The sequence below is a fragment of the Melanerpes formicivorus genome, unplaced genomic scaffold (genome assembly GCF_026170545.1).
Source record: "Melanerpes formicivorus ecotype bairdi unplaced genomic scaffold, bMelFor1.0.p_v2 SCAF_16, whole genome shotgun sequence".
Taxonomy (NCBI): Eukaryota; Metazoa; Chordata; class Aves; order Piciformes; family Picidae; genus Melanerpes; species Melanerpes formicivorus.
Window position 1 is genome coordinate 11,850 of NW_027142368.1, and position 17,978 is coordinate 29,827.

General features: G+C 58.6%; 2 protein-coding genes across 4 annotated transcripts in view; one reads left to right on the forward strand and one right to left on the reverse strand.

Annotated features, from left to right (window-relative positions):
* Positions 1 to 322: 322 nt before the first annotated feature.
* POLR2L (RNA polymerase II, I and III subunit L) lies at positions 323 to 9,462 on the reverse strand. Of its 2 annotated transcripts, none has more exons than XM_068148574.1 (3): positions 9,374 to 9,462; positions 8,388 to 8,495; positions 323 to 606 (listed from the first exon to the last, which is right to left on the reverse strand). In XM_068148574.1, exons 2-3 carry the CDS (start codon positions 8,480 to 8,482, stop codon positions 498 to 500), a joined length of 204 nt encoding a protein of 67 aa, XP_068004675.1. In that variant the 5' UTR covers positions 8,483 to 8,495; positions 9,374 to 9,462; the 3' UTR covers positions 323 to 497. The 2 variants fall into 2 exon arrangements, with proteins under 2 accessions (XP_068004675.1, XP_068004673.1); XM_068148572.1 differs by having other exon boundaries at positions 9,338 to 9,442.
* A 197-nt stretch (positions 9,463 to 9,659) lies between these two features.
* TSPAN4 (tetraspanin 4) overlaps positions 9,660 to 17,978 on the forward strand; it is a 628,454-nt gene continuing 620,135 nt past the window's right edge. The window contains exon 1 of one of the 2 annotated variants that reach the window (XM_068147771.1): positions 9,660 to 9,723. The gene's annotated coding sequence lies outside the window, so the exon portion shown is untranslated. The remainder of the gene's footprint in view (positions 9,724 to 17,978) is intronic. The other variant, XM_068147773.1, reaches the window with a different exon arrangement.

Below are 17,978 nucleotides of genomic sequence, written 5' to 3' on the forward strand. Positions count from 1 at the left end.
CTCCTGCTGGCCACACTGTTCCTGATGCAGGCCAGGATGCCATTGGCCCTCCTGGCTGCCTGGGCACACTGCAGGCTCATGTTCAGCCTACCATCCACCAGCACCCCCAGGTCCCTCTCTGCCTGGCTGCTCTCAGCCACTCTGCCCCCAGCCTGTAGCACTGCCTGGGGTTGCTGTGGCCAAAGCGCAGCACCTGGCACTTGGATGTGTTCAATCTCCTGCTGTTAAGTTCTGATCCCAACACTGAGCCACTTGTGGGATGTGTATCAGGAACAGGCACTACAACATGTGTAGAAGTTAGTGATTCATTGGTTATTAATAGTTTGATAATCAATATACTATTTTAATCATTCCTATTTCCTATGCACACATTTAATAAACCTCTTCACAACACCCTGGCACCAAGAGGTGGCCTCCATCCTTCACTGCCCCCAGCTCAGGAGGGGAGATGTTCCCCCTGGCTTGCAGCAGGGTGGGGGTCAGGTGTCTGCCTGCTCTCACTTCTCCAAGGGGGCATAATTCAGGAGCTTCTCAATCAGGTCCACGTGGGCCAGCAGCATCCTCCTGCAGCAGTACCTCTTCAGCCCAAGGGCATCCAGGGCATCCCTGGGAAGGAACAAGAAGAGAAAGAAACCTTCATGGAGGCAGTGAGTCACAACCTCCTCTGAGTGTTCCTAAGCAACACAGCCACTGCTCCCAGCTCACTCATGGAGGGGAACTGGCTTGCAGCTCTCCAAGCAAGAGATGAGCAGCGTGTGCTGGTGGGGCTCCTGCCCACGTGCTGCTGCTGCCAGGCTGCCTGCCTGCAGAGCACAGCAGCTGCTGCTGGAGATGGCCTCTGCCTGCCACAACTGCTCAGCTTGCAAGGGAGGGCATTCTGCCCCTCTGCTCTGCTCTGCTCAGCCCCCACCTGCAGAGCCTCCAGCTCTGGGCCCCAGCACAAGGAGGACCTGGAGCTGCTGGGGAGGCTCCAGAGGAGGCCACCAAGGTGAGCAGAGGCTGCAGAACCTCCCCTGTGGGGCCAGGCTGGGAGAGTTGAGCCTGGAGAAGAGAAGGCTGCAGGGAGACCTCAGAGCAGCCTTGCAGTACCTGAAGGGCTCCAGGAGAGGTGGGGAGGGACTCTGGACAAGGGCTGAGGGACAATGGCTTTGAGCTGGGAGAGAGGAGACTGAGAGTGGAGAGGAGGAAGAAATTGTTGAGAGTGAGGCTGGGGAGACTCTGGCACAGGCTGCCCAGGGAGGCTGTGGCTGCCTCCTGCCTGGAGGTGTTCAGGACCAGGCTGGATGAGGCCTTGAGCAGCCTGTGCTGGTGGGAGGTGTCCCTGCCCATGGCAGGGGGCTGGAGCTGGCTGAGCTTTGAGCTCCCTTCCAGCCCAAGCCATGCTCTGAATCTAAACTCCCCTAGGAACAGACCAACACTCAGGAACTGCCTCTGAACTGCTCCACTTGTGAGGACAACTTTGGTCCCAACACAGCCATGGGAAGTGAGACACAAGTTGTTTGGCTTGGGAAGCAGCAGCTTCACCTTCTCAGATGGGAGGAGACTTAGTATCTGGTGCAGTTCTGAGCTCAATTACCTGCTCCCATGAAAGCTCCCCCTGCCTTCCAGAAAGGAAGGGTTTGGGCACTGCAGAAGAGAGGAGCTGACCTGGCTGAAGATCTGATCAGTCAGGAGGTAAGGATGTAGCAGTTCTGGAACATGGGAAGTCATTTCCACTCCTCTGAGAACCCTGGCCTGCCCCCAGGGACCTGTGCTGGGCACTGCTGCTGCTGGCTGGGAGGCAGAAAGCAGCATGAAGGCACTGCACAGCCTCTGGCCACAGGAACCAGGAGGAGCCTCTCTAAGGAGGCCAGAAGGATAATCAGAGGGCAGGAGCAGCTCTCCTGTGAGGACAGGTTGAAAGGATTTGGGTTCTTCAGCCTGGGGAAGGCTGCAGGGAGAGCTCAGAGCTGCAGCTCAATACCTGCAGGGGAGCTGCAGGCAGCTGGGGAGGGACTGTTCAGGAGGGGCTGTGGGGATAGGCCAAGGGGCAAGGGTTTGGAACTGGAGCAGGGCAGAGTCAGGTTGGAGCTCAGGAGGGAGTTGTGCCCAGGGAGGCTGGGGAGACTCTGTCCCAGGCTGCCCAGGGAGGTGGTTGAGGCTCCATCCCTGGAGCCATTCAGGCTCAGCCTGGCTGTGTCCCTGGGCAGCCTGCTCTGGCTGGAGCTGTCCCTGCTGCCTGCAGGGGGTTTGGACAGGATGCCTCTGGAGGGACCCTTCCCTCCCATGCACTCTATGCTTCTGCAAGCCCTGCTGCCCATGCTGCTGGTAGCAACTCAGCACCACCACAGCACCTGTGTGTAAGCTGAGGATGCCACCTGCCTGCTTCACAGGACACTTGTGAGCTAAGCCATGCTGAATGGGTGACAAAGGGAAGGAAAGCAAAGGGACTCCAAGGGCAGAGGGGAGAAGAAAACCAAAGGGACTCCAAGGGCAGAGGGGAGAAGAAAACCAAAGGGACTCCAAGGGCAGGGGGGAAGGAAAGCAAAGGGACTCCAGGGGCAAGGGGGAGAAGGAAAGCAAAGGGACTCCAAGGGCAGAGTGGGGCAGGAAAGCAAAGGGACTCCAGGGGCAGGGGGGAAGGAAAGCAAAGGGACTCCAGGGGCAGGGGGGAAGGAAAGCAAAGGGACTCCAGGGGCAGAGGGGAGAAGGAAAGCAAAGGGACTCCAAGGGCAGGGGGGAAGGAAACCAAAGGGACTCCAGGGGCAGAGGGGGAAGGAAAGCAAAGGGACTCCAGGGGCAGAGGGGAAGGAAAGCAAAGGGACTCCAGGGGCAAGGGGGAGAAGGAAAGCAAAGGGACTCCAGGGGCAGGGGGGGGAAGGAAAGCAAAGGGACTCCAGGGGCAGGGGGGAAGGAAAGCAAAGGGACTCCAGGGGCAGGGGGGAAGGAAAGCAAAGGGACTCCAAGGGCAGAGTGGGGCAGGAAAGCAAAGGGACTCCAAGGGCGGGGGGGGAAGGAAAGCAAAGGGACTCCAAGGGCAGGGGGGGAAGGAAAGCAAAGGGACTCCAAGGGCAGGGGGGGGAAGGAAAGCAAAGGGACTCCAAGGGCAGGAGGGGAAGGAAAGCAAAGGGACTCCAAGGGCAAAGTGCCCCACACATGGATGGATGCTGGCTGTGAGGAGCTGAAAGCCTCCCCAGCAGCTCCATCAGGTGACTGTCACTGCCTTCAATCCCTGAGATGCCCTGCTCCACACCTCCAGCACAGGCAGGGCTAAGGCACCTCTGTGTTTTCATCCTGCTGGAGGTTCTGACAGCTGCCAAGGGAACCTGTGACTCATCCTGGCCCAAACCACTGCCTGTGCCTCCAGCAGCTCTGGCTGCCAGAGCTCAGGAGGATGAGGGACACCACCCCAGCACCAAGCCCTGAGCCATGATGTGTGTCTGACACCCCTTCAGAACTTGGCAGTTGTGAGGCACCACTCAGCTCAGGGCTCCAGATCCCTGGGGTGCAGGGCAGCAGCTCACAGCAGATCCAGCTCCCTGGAACTTGTGATCCTCCTGGAGAGGAAGGCTGACAGGAGACCTTTCTGACACACAGAGGGCTGACAGGAAGCCTCTGCACAAGCTGGGCCACTGGGAAAGCTGCTTTGGCTGCAGGCAGTGCAGCCCAGCTGCAGGCAGGCCAACCCAGCAGCTTCCCTGGTGGCATCCCTCAGGCCCTGCACCTATCAACAGCTGGGAGAGGCCTTTAAGAGCCTTACTGGGAGGCTGGGGAGACTCTGGCACAGGCTGCCCAGGGAGGCTGTGGCTGCCTCCTGCCTGGAGGTGTTCAGGACCAGGTTGGATGAGGCCTTGAGCAGCCTGTGCTGGTGGGAGGTGTCCCTGCCCATGGCAGGGGCTTGGAGCTGGCTGAGCTTTGAGCTCCCTTCCAGCCTAAACCTTTCTGTGGTTCCATAAATGAATTACAGAAAACTGAATTAAAGACTCCAAACCTTTCCTACCTGGAGGACAGAGTCTCAAGCTGCACCAGGGGAGGTTCAGGCTGGAGGGGAGGAAGAAGTTCTTCCCAGCAAGAGAGACTGGCCTTGGGAATGTGCTGCCCAGGGAAGTGGTGGAGTCCCCATCCCTGGAGGTGTTTAGGAAGAGCCTGGGTGAGGCACTTCACAGAATCACCAAGGTTGGAAGAGACCTCAAAGATCACCAAGTCCAACCTGGCACCACAGACCTCATGACTAAACCATGGCTCCAAGTGCCACATCCAATCCCCTCTTGAACACCTCCAGGGATGGGGACTCCACCACCTCCCTGGGCAGCACATCCCAATGGCTAACAACTCTCTCTGGGAAGAACTTTCTCCTCACCTCCAGCCTAAACCTCCCCTGGCACAGCTTGAGACTGTGTCCTCTTGTTCTGGGGCTGGGTGCCTGGGAGAAGAGCCCAACCCCCACCTGGCTCCAACCTCCCTTCAGGCAGTTGGAGAGAGCAAGAAGGTCTCCCCTGAGCCTCCTCTTCTCCAGGCTAAGCAACCCCAGCTCCCTCAGCCTCTCCTCACAGGGCTGTGCTCCAGACCCCTCCCCAGCTTTCTTGCCCTTCTCTGGACACCTTCCAGCAGCTCAACCTCCTTCCTAACCTGAGGAGCCCAGAGCTGGACACAGGACTCAAGGTGTGGCCTAAGCAGTGCTGAGCACAGGGCACAATGACCTCCCTGCTCCTGCTGGCCACACTGCTCCTGATGCAGGCCAGGATGCCATTGGCCCTCCTGGCTGCCTGGGCACACTGCTGGCTCCTGTTCAGGCAGCTGTCAATCAGCACCCCCAGGTCCCTCTCTGCCTGGCTGCTCTCAGCCACTCTGCCCCCAGCCTGTAGCTCTGCCTGGGGTTGCTGTGGCCAAAGTGCAGCCCCTGGCACTTGGACTTGTTGAATGCCATCCTGTTGGCCTCTGCCCATCTGTCCAGCCTGGCAAGGTCCCTCTGCAGAGCCCTTCTGCCCTCTAACTGACCAACTCCTGCCCCCAGCTTGGTGTCAGCTGCAAATTCACTGCTGATGGACTCAATGCCCTCCTCCAGATCATCAATGAAGATGTTAAAGAGCACAGGGCCCAGCACTGATCCCTGGGGCACACCACTGGGGCCTGGCTGCCAGCTGGATGCCATGGTTGAGTTTATCAGATGGTGTTGGAGGATAGGTTGGACTTGATGAGCTCAGAGGTCTCTTCCAACCTGCTTAATTCTATTCTACTTTACTCTACTCCATTCTATTCCAGATCAGCTATCTTTAAGGTCCCTTCCACCCCAGCCCATTCTGTAACTCTGAGCTGCAAACATCTGTGGGTTATTTTCTCACCCTTCCTGCTTCTGAAACCCCTCTGAAGCAGTCCCAGCCCAGCCAGGCCCTCCCTGCACCCTTAATAGGCAACTCTGTCATGGCTCAGCACTCACAAACTCCTGAAGAGAGAACTGCAGGGACTTTCAGTCAGCTGTCCCTGACCTAGAGCAGTGAAACCTGCCCTTCCCCCCAGCACAGCAGCCCCTGAGGAGCACAGAGGAGTTGTTTTCAGACAGCCCAGGAGGTGTGCACCCTGTTGCCAGGGTTCCTTACCCCTCACACTTGTGACTTCTTCTGTCTCACCTCTCTAAGCCATCACTGGGGTCAAAGCTGACTCTGTGGCTTGTGTCCTCCTTTCCCATTCCACACAGGGTTCAACACTTGGGATATTTTTTGGCAGCTTCCATGCAACCACCCAGACAGATCCAGCAGGCAAATGAGGCCTTCCTCACTCATTAGCATTCCTAACCTCTGGTTTAGTCACAGAATGCTCTGGGCTTGAAGGGAGCTCCAGAGCTCCTCCAGCCCAACCCCCCTGCCCCCAGCAGGGACATCCTCCCCTGGAGCAGGCTGCCCAGAGCCCTCTGCAGCCTCCCCTGGAACAGCTCCAGGGATGGAGCCTCAGCCACCTCCCTGGGCAGCCTGCTGCAGTGTTCCAGCAGCCTCCTGGGGCAGAACTTGTTCCTCACATCCAATCTCCATCTGCTCTGCTCTGCTCTGAAGCCATTGCCCCTGGGCCTGTCCCTGCAGGCCTTTGGGCACAGTCTCTCTGCAGCCTGCTTGTAGGCTCCCTTCTGGATGTGGCACTTGGTGCCATGGCCTAGTCATGAGTTCTGTGGTGCCAGGCTGGACTCAATGATCTTTGAGGTCTTTTCCAACCTTGGTGATACTGTGAGACTATGAGGTCTCTCTGGAGCCTTCTCCTCTCCAGGCTGAACACCCCCAGCTCCCTCAGCCTGTCCCCAGAGCAGAGCTGCTCCAACCCCCTGAGCATCCTCATGGCCTCCTCTGGAGCCTCTCCATCAGCTCCAGGTCCTTCCTGTGCTGAGGGCTCCAGCCCTGCACACAGTACTCCAGGGGAGGTCTCCCCAGAGCAGAGCCCAGTGGCAGAATCACCTCTCTGGATCTCTGGCAGCACTGCTCTGGCTGCAGCCCAGGCTGCCCTTGGCCTTCTGTGCTGCAGGCTCACACTGCCTGCTCCTGGCCAGCTTCTCCCCCCCCAGCACCCCCAAGTCCTTCTCCTCAGGGCTGCCTTCTGTCCCCTCCTCCCCCCCAGCCTTTTTAGCCTCAGAACATGTCCATACTTTCCAGCCTCTTTACAGCTGTAATGCCAGGATCCTGCAGCATCTCCTCCCAACTGAATTCACAGAATGATAGAACCAGTGAGGCTGGAAAAGAGGCAGAGCTGTGGTGCTGAGGGCCAGGGTTTAGCCCCAGCCTGGGCAGAGTTAGACTCAATGATCTCAAAGGTCATCTCCAACCCAACAGATTCTGTGCTAAGTCACTCCACAGCCTCAAGGCCTTGGGCTGTTTGTTGCCCCCTTAGCCCTCTCTGCAGTGCTACCTCATTTGCCTCCTGGAGTTTCCTTTTCTTCTTGCTGCTGGCTCATGGCTTTGTCCTGCTTCATGGTGGAGAGAGTCAGGCCCAGCTGAGTTTTGAAGAGCCGGAAGGGGGGGAAAAGAAGAAGGGGGGGAAAAGAAGAAGGGGGGGAAAAGAAGAAGGGGGGGAAAAGAAGAAGGGGGGGGAAAAGAAGAAGGGGGGGAAAAGAAGAAGGGGGGGAAAAGAAGAAGGGGGGGAAAAGAAGAAGGGGGGGAAAAGAAGAAGGGGGGGAAAAGAAGAAGGGGGGGAAAAGAAGAAGGGGGGGAAAAGAAGAAGGGGGGGAAAAGAAGAAGGGGGGGAAAAGAAGAAGGGGGGGAAAAGAAGAAGGGGGGGAAAAGAAGAAGGGGGGGAAAAGAAGAAGGGGGGGAAAAGAAGAAGGGGGGGAAAAGAAGAAGGGGGGGAAAAGAAGAAGGGGGGGAAAAGAAGAAGGGGGGGGAAAAGAAGAAGGGGGGGAAAAGAAGAAGGGGGGGAAAAGACCTTTGAGATCATCAAGTCCAAGCTATCACCCAGCACCATCTGATCAACTTAACCATGGCACCAAGTGCCTCAGCCAGGCTCTTCCTAAACACCTCCAGGGATGGAGCACTGTGTGGGGCAGCTTGAGGCTGTGCTTAGAAAGTTTTCCCCAGACCTTGAGAAGAAAGCAGTAGAATGGAACTGAATTACCACTGGATGTGAAAGGGAGAACCATCATAAGGTCTAACTAACCCCAGTGGCCTGGAAAACAGCATGAAGTTAGTTGTACAAACTAATCCTTGCTCTTTGCTGCTTCTTTGGCCTGGCAGACACCAGCTGAGGCTTTTGCCTAGCTGCTGCTGACCTGGAGTGTGTTCTTGCCATAGGATCAGAGATCATCAAGCCCAACCTCTCACCCAACACCTCCTGACAACTCTCCAGAGCACTTCATGTGCTCAACTCACCTCCCCAGCCAAGGGCTGCACAGAGAGCTGCCTGCTCCCTGCAGCAGCCCAGGCACTGAGCCTGGGCAGCAGATGAGGCTCAGGTCCTGCAGAAGCTCAGCTTCCCCAGAAATACAATCACAGAGCCACAGAGTCAGAGAAACAACCAGGTTGGAAAAGACCTCAGAGATCACCAAGTCCAAGCTGTCACCCAACACCTCCTGACAACTCAACCATGGCTCCAAGTGCCACATCCAATCCCCTCTTGAACACCTCCAGGGATGGGGACTCCACCACCTCCCTGGGCAGCACATTCCCATGGCTAACAACTCTCTCTGGGAAGAACTTTCTCCTCACCTCCAGCCTAAACCTCCCCTGGCACAGCTTGAGACTGTGTCCTCTTGTTCTGGTGCTGGCTGCCTGGGAGAAGAGCCCAACCCCCACCTGGCTCCAACCTCCCTTCAGGGAGTTGGAGAGAGCAAGAAGGTCTCCCCTGAGCCTCCTCTTCTCCAGGCTGAGCAACCCCAGCTCCCTCAGCATCTCCCCCAGGTCTACAGCACAGCAGACACCAGAGCGGGTACCCACCCTTCCGTGTACTCTGCCTGCAGCAGGCCGAGGTAGGCTTCCCACTTGTTCCCGACGATCTTGCCGCAGGTGAAGCACCGCACGGGGATGATCATCTCGGCAGGGCCGCTGCGGCACAGGGGGGAAGCGGCGTCACGCCTCTGCGAGGGGGCTGCACGGCCCCGCGGGGATGGGGGCGAGCCCCGAAGCGGCAGCGCCACAGCCCAGCCTGCGAGCCAGAGCCGCACCGCCCCCCGCGCCCCCACCGCTCCCCCGGGGCAGCCCCGAGCGGGGCGGCGGGCAGCGGCTCCGGGGCGAGCGAGGGACCCCAGCCCCGCCGCTGGGAGCGGGCTGTTCCCCCTGCCCACGGCCCCACCGACAGCCCCGGGAGCAGGCTGTTCCCCCTCCCCATGGCCCCACCGACAGCCCCGGGAGCAGGCTGTTCCCCCTGCCCACGGCCCCGGGAGCGGGCTGTTCCCCTCCCCACGGCCCCGGGAGCGGGCTGTTCCCCTCCCCACGGCCCCGGGAGCGGGCTGTTCCCCTCCCCACGGCCCCGGGAGCAGGCTGTTCCCGCTCCCCACGGCCCCGGGAGCAGGCTGTTCCCGCTCCCCACGGCCCCGGGAGCAGGCTGTTCCCCCTCCCTACGGCCCCGGGAGCAGGCTGTTCCCCCTCCCCACGGCCCCGGGAGCAGGCTGTTCCCCCTCCCCACGGCCCCGGGAGCAGGCTGTTCCCCCTCCCCACGGCCCCGGGAGCAGGCTGTTCCCCTCCCCACGGCCCCGGGAGCGGGCTGTTCCCCCCCGCCACGGCCCCACCGACGGGCCCGGGAGCAGGCTATCCCCCCCCCCCACCCCCCGGCCGCCATCATGGGGCCCGGGAGCGGCTGTAGGGCAGGGGGAAGCTGACGCCTGTGCCTCACTCGCCAGGCTAGGCCTCCCGAGGGTCGGCCGGCCGCGTTGGGCCGCGAAGCTCACCCTGCTCCCGCCGCAGCGGCCTGAAGCGGCTCCTACCGTGCTGGCTCCGCCGCGCTCCCACGCGGGCCGCCGGGCGCTACCACTGCGGCAAGGCGGGGGAGAACGCGCCCCCTGCGGGCCGCCGGGCGGGCGGGAGGCGGCACGGCGCACCCCTGTCCTGCGCAGGGATACGCGATGGTAGCGGCCGGGCTACGGCGTCCCGGGCGGCTCAAGAGTGTTGCGAGGGCGGATTTGCGTTTCGCGTGTAGCGCGCAGAGCGGCGGGAGCGCGGTGCCCGCCTCTGCTCCGCCTCCTCCTCCTCCTTCTGGTCCCCAGGTGGGTGGGCACTTGTTGCATTGCGAGAGGGCTTTGGCAGCGGCGAGACTTCTCATCCCGTCCTGGCTGAGGTACGGAGGCTAGCCGGGGCGGGAAGCGCAACTGGTGGCAGCCGCCCGGCACCCACCAGCCCTGTCTCCGTGACGGGCACCTGGGCGGGCAGGGCTGCGGGACGCTGTCGGGGTACCTCGCGGCAGCTGGTCCGCTCCCTCACGGGCAGCGCTGCGCTGGCGGCTCCGCCGCTGGAGAGCCGGTTCCTGCCGCGGCTGAGAAGGGGGCAGGAGGGGGCGTCCCTGAGGGAGAGGGGGGCAGCGGTCGGGACCCCTCGCCGGCGGGCACCCTCCGACGGCGAGCGTGCGTGCGGTGGTCGAGACCCCCCCACATGTCGTCTCTCGGCGGCGCCTGTCGCGGGGCTGCGGCGGCGCGGCCCCTCGGAGGGCTGTTTCCCCGCTGCTCGCCCCGCTGCCCCGGGGCGGGAGCCGGCTGTCAGCCGCTCGGTCACCGCCTCGCTCTCCCGTCCCCGGGGGCTGCCGGCTTCTCGCTGCCTGCACAGCCCTGCCGGGGGCGAGTCCTTGGAAGGCGAACCCGCCCCCGAGCCTCCGGTGGGTGCCAGTTTGCCCGGAGTTGTTCAAGTCGGGGGTCGGGTCGGGCTGGACGCCGTCCAGTTTAACTTTCCGCCTCGCTCCGTCTTGTGCGCGGCTGAAATGAAGCCGAAGGCGTCCAGCTGTGCCCTTGAGGCATCGCCCGCTGCTCGGGCAGTGCCTGCAGGAGCCGGGAGCATCTTCCCCGCTCTCTGGGCGGCCGAGGGAAGCTTCCCGTGCTCGGCTGGCTGCGGGCGAAGCAGCCGGTTCGATCGGGCAGCCCAAGGCGGGGAGGGAGGTTTGGGAGCGGAGGATCAAGCGCCTCGAAACGGCGTCCTCGTCCTTCCTTAATCTGCGGCTTGGAAAAGCCTTTAGGCACAGCCCCTGCGAGCTGAGCGGAGGGAAGCTTGCTGTGATGGCTACAAAACTTCAGGGACAGCCGCCGCGGTTCTGCAGGCTGGGGATGCTCGGGTCCTGCTCGTTTCCAGCCGTTGCGTTGCGCTGCCAGCCCTTGGGCAGAGCAGGAATTCCGCCGGAGCCTTTTGCTTTCCCTGCCGGAGCTGGCCTGGCGTGCGGCGCAGAGCCATTACTGTCAGGCACGGCAATAATTGTGCCTTAATGCACAGCTTATGCTAATGCCTCCTGCGTGCCTCTTCGCTGAACGCCTGGATTTTTATCTGCCCCTCTCCGTGCACAAGCACCAGACCCGACTTGAACCCTGGAGGAGCAGCAGAGAGGTTCTGCTTTGTAACAACTCCAAAGGCTGTGTGTTGGGGCTTTTGTTTTGGAGGGGGGGGCAGAAGTGTTTCTACCCCTGGGGTGCTGGTGGGGGGGAGGGAAAAAAAAAAGAGAGGGATTTTTGCAGTCCCAGGGAATAATTCTCTGCAGTTGGGAAGGGAGCAAATTGACTTGGCCTGGTGGGTAGATGAACCTCCTGTGCTCTCCAGATGATTACGGTTATTGTGGGCCAGCAGGAGCCAAACTCTGCTTGGCCTTTTTCCTCCTCTGATTTGTTTGGTTTTGGTGTTTGTGTTGGGTTTGTTTGGTTGTTTTTTTTTGGGGGGGGGGGAGAAGGGGGTTGAGAATTGGGAGGTTGTTCTTTGATGCCTTTTCAACCCCAGGGCTCCAGAGTGATTTTCTTGCTGTGAAAGGCATTTGTGTTTGGAGGTGGAAACTTGAAACTGGGAAGGGAGAAAGAAGGGTTGTCAGGAGGGGCTCGGTGGCAGAGCCACATGGGTTAGGTGTAGGTTAGTGTCTTGGAGCTGCTGTGTTGAGACAGCCAGAGAATGCCAGGCTGGAAGGGACCCTAAGGATCATCTGGGTAATAGCACAGCTGGAATGGGCTGGCCCAGCATCCTGGCAAGCTGGCTTCAAACTGCCCAGAGCAGGGCACTCCACTGCTTCCCTTGGTGTCCAGCTGTGCCCATGGGGAACCATTTTCTTCTGGAGCCCAATGGGAATGTCCCCAACAGTAATCCCCATCACCCCTTGTCTGCTTCATGGGACTCCTTCTCACTAGGGAGTCTCCATCCTCCTGGTATCACAGTGTCACCAAGGTTGGAAGAGACCTCAAGGATCATCGAGTCCAAGCTGTCACCACAGACCTCATGACTAGACCATGGCACCAAGTGCCACATCCAATCCCCTCTTGAACACCTCCAGGGATGGGGACTCCACCACTTCCCTGGGCAGCACATCCCAATGACCAACGACTCTCTCTGGGAAGAACTTTCTCCTCACTCACCTCCAGCCTAAACCTCCCCTGGTGCAGCTTGAGACTGTGTCCTCTTGTTCTGGTGCTGGTAGCCACTGTTGATGCCCTGGGCCATGGTGATAAGGTCTGCCCTAAGCCTTTTCTTTTCCAGGCTGATCAAACCCAGCTCTCTCAGCCTCCCCTCACCTGGCAGAGAGCCTCCAGGCCTCTGATAATTCTCCTGGCCCTTCTCTGGACGCTTTGCAGCCTGCCCACATCTCTCTCTTGTTTTGTACAGCAGGAAGCAAAACTGCAGGCAGAGCTCCAGGTGTGGCCATGTTTGCTTCTCTCTGAAGCAAAGAACGGAATTTGAACTTCCAGACCTACTTCTGACTTTGTGTAGCATCTTTTGTGGAAGAAGAACTTACTCAGCTGGTTGTCACAGGATGGCTGTAAGTGTGCTACAGCCTGCCTGAACAGCCTGCTCTGGCTTGCTGCACTAATAGGTCTTTTATGGCTGTAGCTGCTTTGATCCTAGCAAATGTAAGGATTTTTGTGATCTGTGACCTGGAGAGACTGCTGCACACTGAGAACATCCTCTGCTTCATGCCTCCTTTGCTCTACCTGAGCCTCTGCCAGGCTGCAGAAGGCTGTTGGAAAGAGTTTTGTGGCTGTTAGGAATCAAGAGTCAGTGATTCTACACTGATTTGATTTAGTGCTTCGTGGGCTGTAGCTCCAGCTGATGTGGGTCCCTCTGCAGAGCGAGCCAGCTGTGCCCTGCCACCTTTCCAACTCCTCCCTCAGGTGAGGTGGGGGACTGCTGACACTCAGCTGGTGCAGTTCATTATTCAGTCAGGTTGGGTCCCTTTAGCTTTCTGAGGAGGGATGAGGTCTGGAAGAAGTGGAGAAGTAGGTTTCTTCTCAAAGCAGCCTCTGAAGAAGAATTGCAAGGAGGAGTTGTGGAGGCTCCAAGCCTGGATGTGTTCAAAGCCAGGTGGGATGGGGCCTTGGGCAAGCTGCTCTACTAGGAGGGGTCCCTGCCTGTGTCAGGGAGGTTGGAGCTAGGTAATCTCTGAGGTGTCCCTTCCAACCCAAACCATTCTCTGATGCTGTGAATTAAGAGTCCTGTCTCACAATCACAGAATTAACCAGGCTGTAAAAGACCTCAGAGATCAGCAAGTCCAACCTCCCACCCAGCACCATCTGATCAACTCAACCATGGCACCAAGTGCCTCAGCTAGGCTCTGCCTAAACACCTCCAGGGATGGTGACTCCACCACCTCCCTGGGCAGCACATTCCCATGGCCAATCTCTTTTGCTGGGAAGAATTTCTACCTAACATCCAGCCTAAACCTCCCCTGGCACAGCTTGAGACTGTGTCCTCTTGTTCTGCTGCTGGCTGCCTGGGAGAAGAGCCCAACCCCCACCTGGCTCCAACCTCCCTGCAGGGAGTTGGAGAGAGCAAGAAGGTCTCCCCTGAGCCTCCTCTTCTCCAGGCTAAGCAACCCCAGCTCCCTCAGCCTCTCCTCACAGGGCTGTGCTCCAGACCCCTCCCCAGCTTTGTTGCCCTTCTCTGGACACCTTCCAGCAAGTCAACCTCCTTCCTAACCTGAGGAGCCCAGAACTGGACACAGGACTGAAGGTGTGGCCTAACCAGTGCAGTGTCCAGGGGCAGAATGACCTCCCTGCTCCTGCTGGCCACACTGTTCCTGATGCAGGCCAGGATGCCATTGGCCTTCTTGGCCACCTGGGCACACTGCTGGCTCCTGTTCATCTAGGATATCACTTAGATCATCCTACAACTTGCAAGGGTCTCCCAGTAAGTTCTTGTCCCATTCCTGGTCTGTTGCCACCCTCAGCAGTCCCCAGACTGCTGATTCTGTGTGGCTTCAAACAGCTTGGTGGTCAGGAAACCCTTCACAGTGCTTCTCAGCCCTGAGCAGCAGAGACCTCCTTAGAACTAATGGAGCTGAAGTAAGCTTGGAGGCAGGGAGCAGCCTCCTGGAGCAGCTTCTGTTGTGTGAGGCTTTGCTGGGGGACATTGCAGAGAGTATGTTCTGCTTCTGGATCAATGGAGTGGAGGACTTCTGTCCTCTGAGCAACCTGGGAGAGCTGAGAGTGTTCTGCCTCCACCACCACTGTTGCTCTTGGCATTTATTGATGGATTTAACTCTACAAAATGCAGCTAGGACCTGACTGCTCCATGGCATTGGTAGAGCTGAGCACAGGCTCACAGGGTGTTGGGGTTGGAAGGGACCTCTGGAGCTCTTCCAGTCCAACCCCCCTGCCAGAGCAGGAGCATAGAATCCAGCACAGGTCACACAGGAACACATCCAGACAGGGCTGGGAAGGCTCCAGAGCAGGAGACTCCACAACCTCTCTGGGCAGCCTGCTCCAGGCCTCTGGGACCCTCAGAGTGAAGTAGTTCCTCCTCACGTTGAGGTGGAACCTCCTGGGCTGCTGTTTATATCCATTGCCTCTTGTCTTATCCCAGGGTGCAACTGAGCAGAGGCTGTCCCCTCCTTCCTGACCCCCAGCCCTCAGCTATTGATAGACATTGATCAGATCTCTTCTCAGCCTTCTCCTCTCCAGACTGAACACCCCCAGGGCTCTCAGCCTCTCCTCCCCAGGCAGTGCTGCAGTCCCTTCAGCATCCTTGCAGCCCTCCCTTGGGCTCTCTCCAGCAGATCCCTGTCCCTCCTGAGCTGGGCAGCCCAGAGCTGGATGCAATATTCCAGGTGTGGTCTCAGCAGGGCAGAGTAGAGGGGGAGGAGACCCTCCCTGGCTCTGTTGGCCACACTCCTCTCAATGCACCCCAGGAAACCCTGCACTGGTGACTCAGGGAGCAGATCCTGCTTCCTGTCCTCCATCCCCACCATGGCAAGGAAAACCACAGCTGCTTGTTTAGAAAACAGCCCCCAGACAAAGGCAGCTGAGTGACCTGAGTGGCTGAAGTGCTCTTCATCTACTTGCAGAGCTGGAGCAGCCATATGACCTCCAGCAGCTCTTGTTGGCAGCTTGTGGCTTCTGTGACCTTGTCTCTGTAATTGGGCCTGGGGGAAGGAGTCTGGGGATCTCTGCTCTCGTGCTGGTAGTGTGAGAAACCAGGGGCTGGAGAACTCTAGTCACTCACTTACTGATTTGATCCTTCCTGAGCTGCAGTAGGTCAGGTTTAGGTGTGCAACCTCTTGAGTCTGGAGGCTTTTCACCCTCACGGGCTCACAGGATGTCAGGGGTTGGAAGGGACCCAAGGAGATCATCCAGTCCAACCCCCCTGCCAGAGCAGGAGCATAGAATCCAGCCCAGGTCACACAGGAACACATCCAGACAGGGCTGGGAAGGCTCCAGAGAAGGAGACTCCACAACCTCTCTGGGCAGCCTGCTCCAGGGCTCTGGGAGCCTCACAGTGAAGAAGTTCCCCCATGGAACCTCCTGTGCTGCAGCTTCCATCCATTGCTCCTTGTCCTGTCCCAGGGAGCAAGGGAGCAGAGCCTGTCCCTGTCCCCTCCCTCCTGACCCCCAGCCCTCAGATATTTATAAACATTTATTAAACTCCCTCTCAGTCTTCTCTTTTCAAGACTAACCACCCCCAGGTCCCTCAGGCTCTCCTCCCCAGGCAGTGCTCCAGTCCCCTAATCATCCTTGCAGCCCTCCCTTGGACTCTCTCTAGCAGATCCCTGTCCCTCCTGAACTGGGGAGCTCAGAGCTGGATGCAGTATTCCAGGTGAGGTCTCACCAGGGCAGAGTAGAGGGGGAGGAGAACCTCCCTGGCTCTGCTGGACACCTCTGAATGCCCCCCAGGATCCCATTGGCCTTCTTGGCTACCAGGGCACATTGCTGTCCCATGCAGAACTTGGTATCCACCAGCACTGCCAGGTCCTTCTCCCCAGGGCTGTTCCCAGCAGATCACCCCCCAGCCTGTCCTGCTGCAGTTTATTCTTCCTCCTCAGGTGCAGGACTCTGCACTTGTCCTTGTTGAGCCTCATTTGGTTCCTCTGTGCCCAGCTCTCAGCCTGCCCAAGTCTCTGAATGGCCTCACAGCCTTCAGGTGTCTCAGCCAAGCCTCCAGTTTGGTGTCATCAGCAAACCTGCTGAGCAGACTCTGTCTGTCTGTTCCTCATCACTGTCATTGATGAAGACAGGCTGGGGTCAGAGTGGCTGAGAGCAGCCAGGCACAAAGGGACCTGGGGGTGCTGGTTGACAGCAGCTGAACATGAGCCAGCAGTGTGCCCAGGGGGACAAGAAGGCCAATGGCATCCTGGCCTGCATCAGGAACAGTGTGGCCAGCAGGAGCAGGGAGGTCATTGTGCCCTGTGCTCAGCACTGCTTAGGCCACACCTTGAGTCCTGTGTCCAGTTCTGGGCCCCTCAGGTTAGGAAAGATGTTGAGAGACTTGAAGGTGTCCAGAGAAGGGCAAGAAAGCTGGGGAGGGGTCTGGAGCACAGCCCTGTGAGAGGCTGAGGGAGCTGGGGTTGCTTAGCCTGGAGAAGAGGAGGCTCAGGGAAGACCTTCTTGCTCTCTCCAACTCCCTGAAGGGAGGTTGGAGCCAGGTGGGGGTTGGGCTCTTCTCCCAGGCAGCCAGCACCAGAACAAGAGGACACAGTCTCAAGCTGTGCCAGGGGAGGTTTAGGCTGGAGGTGAGGAGGGAGTTCTTCCCAGAGAGAGAGATTGGCCATTGGAATGTGCTGCCCAGGGAGGTGGTGGGGTCCCCATCCCTGGAGGTGTTCAAGAGGGGAATGGATGAGGCACTTGGTGCCATGGTTGAGTTGATCAGATGGTGCTGGGTGATAGGTTGGACTTGGTGATCTCTGAGGTCTCTTCCAACCTGGTTTATCCTATCCTATCCTATCCTATCCTATCCTATCCTATCCTATCCTATCCTATCCTATCCTAGGCATACAATGGTAAGGGTTGGAAAGGAGCTCCAGAGATGAAGTCCAAGCCCCCTGCTAAAGAGGATCACCAAGGGCAGGTGACACAGGAATGCGTCCAGGTGGACTTTGAAAGTCTCCACAGGAGGAGGCCTCGCAACTCTAAGAGAGAGACTTGCATGAGACCTGAAATGAGTGATTATCCAGGACATTAGTCAGGAACTGAAGTGTGACACAGAAAACTTAGCAAAGAAATCTGTGGCAGCAGAGAGGCAGAGCAAGGAGGAAAGATACAGAGCCCCAAACAGGCAAAGAAAAGCTTAGCTGCTGTTTCTTCAGGCACCTTCTCCTCTCCAAGTCTCTCAATCCCTGCACATTTACTGCTGGGCTTCCTCTAGCCCTGGTTAGCTGCTCAGAAGTCTGCCACTCATCCCATTCCACAGGAGGGAAAGGGAAGTGGCTCCCTCTGGAACTAGCTAGTGTGGCTTTGGGAGGATGTCCCTCCTTTCCCTCTGGAAGCTCAAGGAGCAAAGACTGGGCTGGAATCTGGATTCATTTTCCCTCAGGTTTGTTGAGTGGGTGGCTTTCTGCCCCACGGTCAGGAGCCATTGAGTTCTGCCCCTTCTACCCTGGCCAGCAGGAGTAGGGAAGTGATGGTGTCCCTGCACTCAGCACTGGTGAGGCTGCACCTTTGAGACTGAGTTCAGTTTTGGGGTCCTCACTCCAAGAAGGGCTTTGAGGTGATGGAGTGTGTGCAGAGAAGAGCAACCAAGCTGGGGAAGGGTGTGGAGAGCAGGGCTGGGGAGGAGCAGCTGAGGGAGCTGGGGCTGTTCAGTTTGAGAAGAGGAGGCTGAGGGAGACCTCATTGCTCTCTGCAGCTCCCTGAGAGGAGGCTGCAGGGAGCTGGGCTTTGGGCTCTTCTCCCTAGTGTCATGTGATAGAAGGAGAGGGAATGGACTCAAGCTGTGTCAGCTGGGCCTTAGGCTGGAGATAGGAAAGATTTCTTTGCTGCAGGGGTGGTCAGGGCTTGGCAGAGGCTGCCCAGGGAGGTGATGGAGTCCCCATGCCTGGAGGGTTCCATAAATCTGGGGCCAGGGGTTGATGGCCATGGTGGGGCTGGGTTGATGTTGGACTGGATGATCTTAGAGAGCTTTTCCAGACAGAACAACTCTATGGTATGT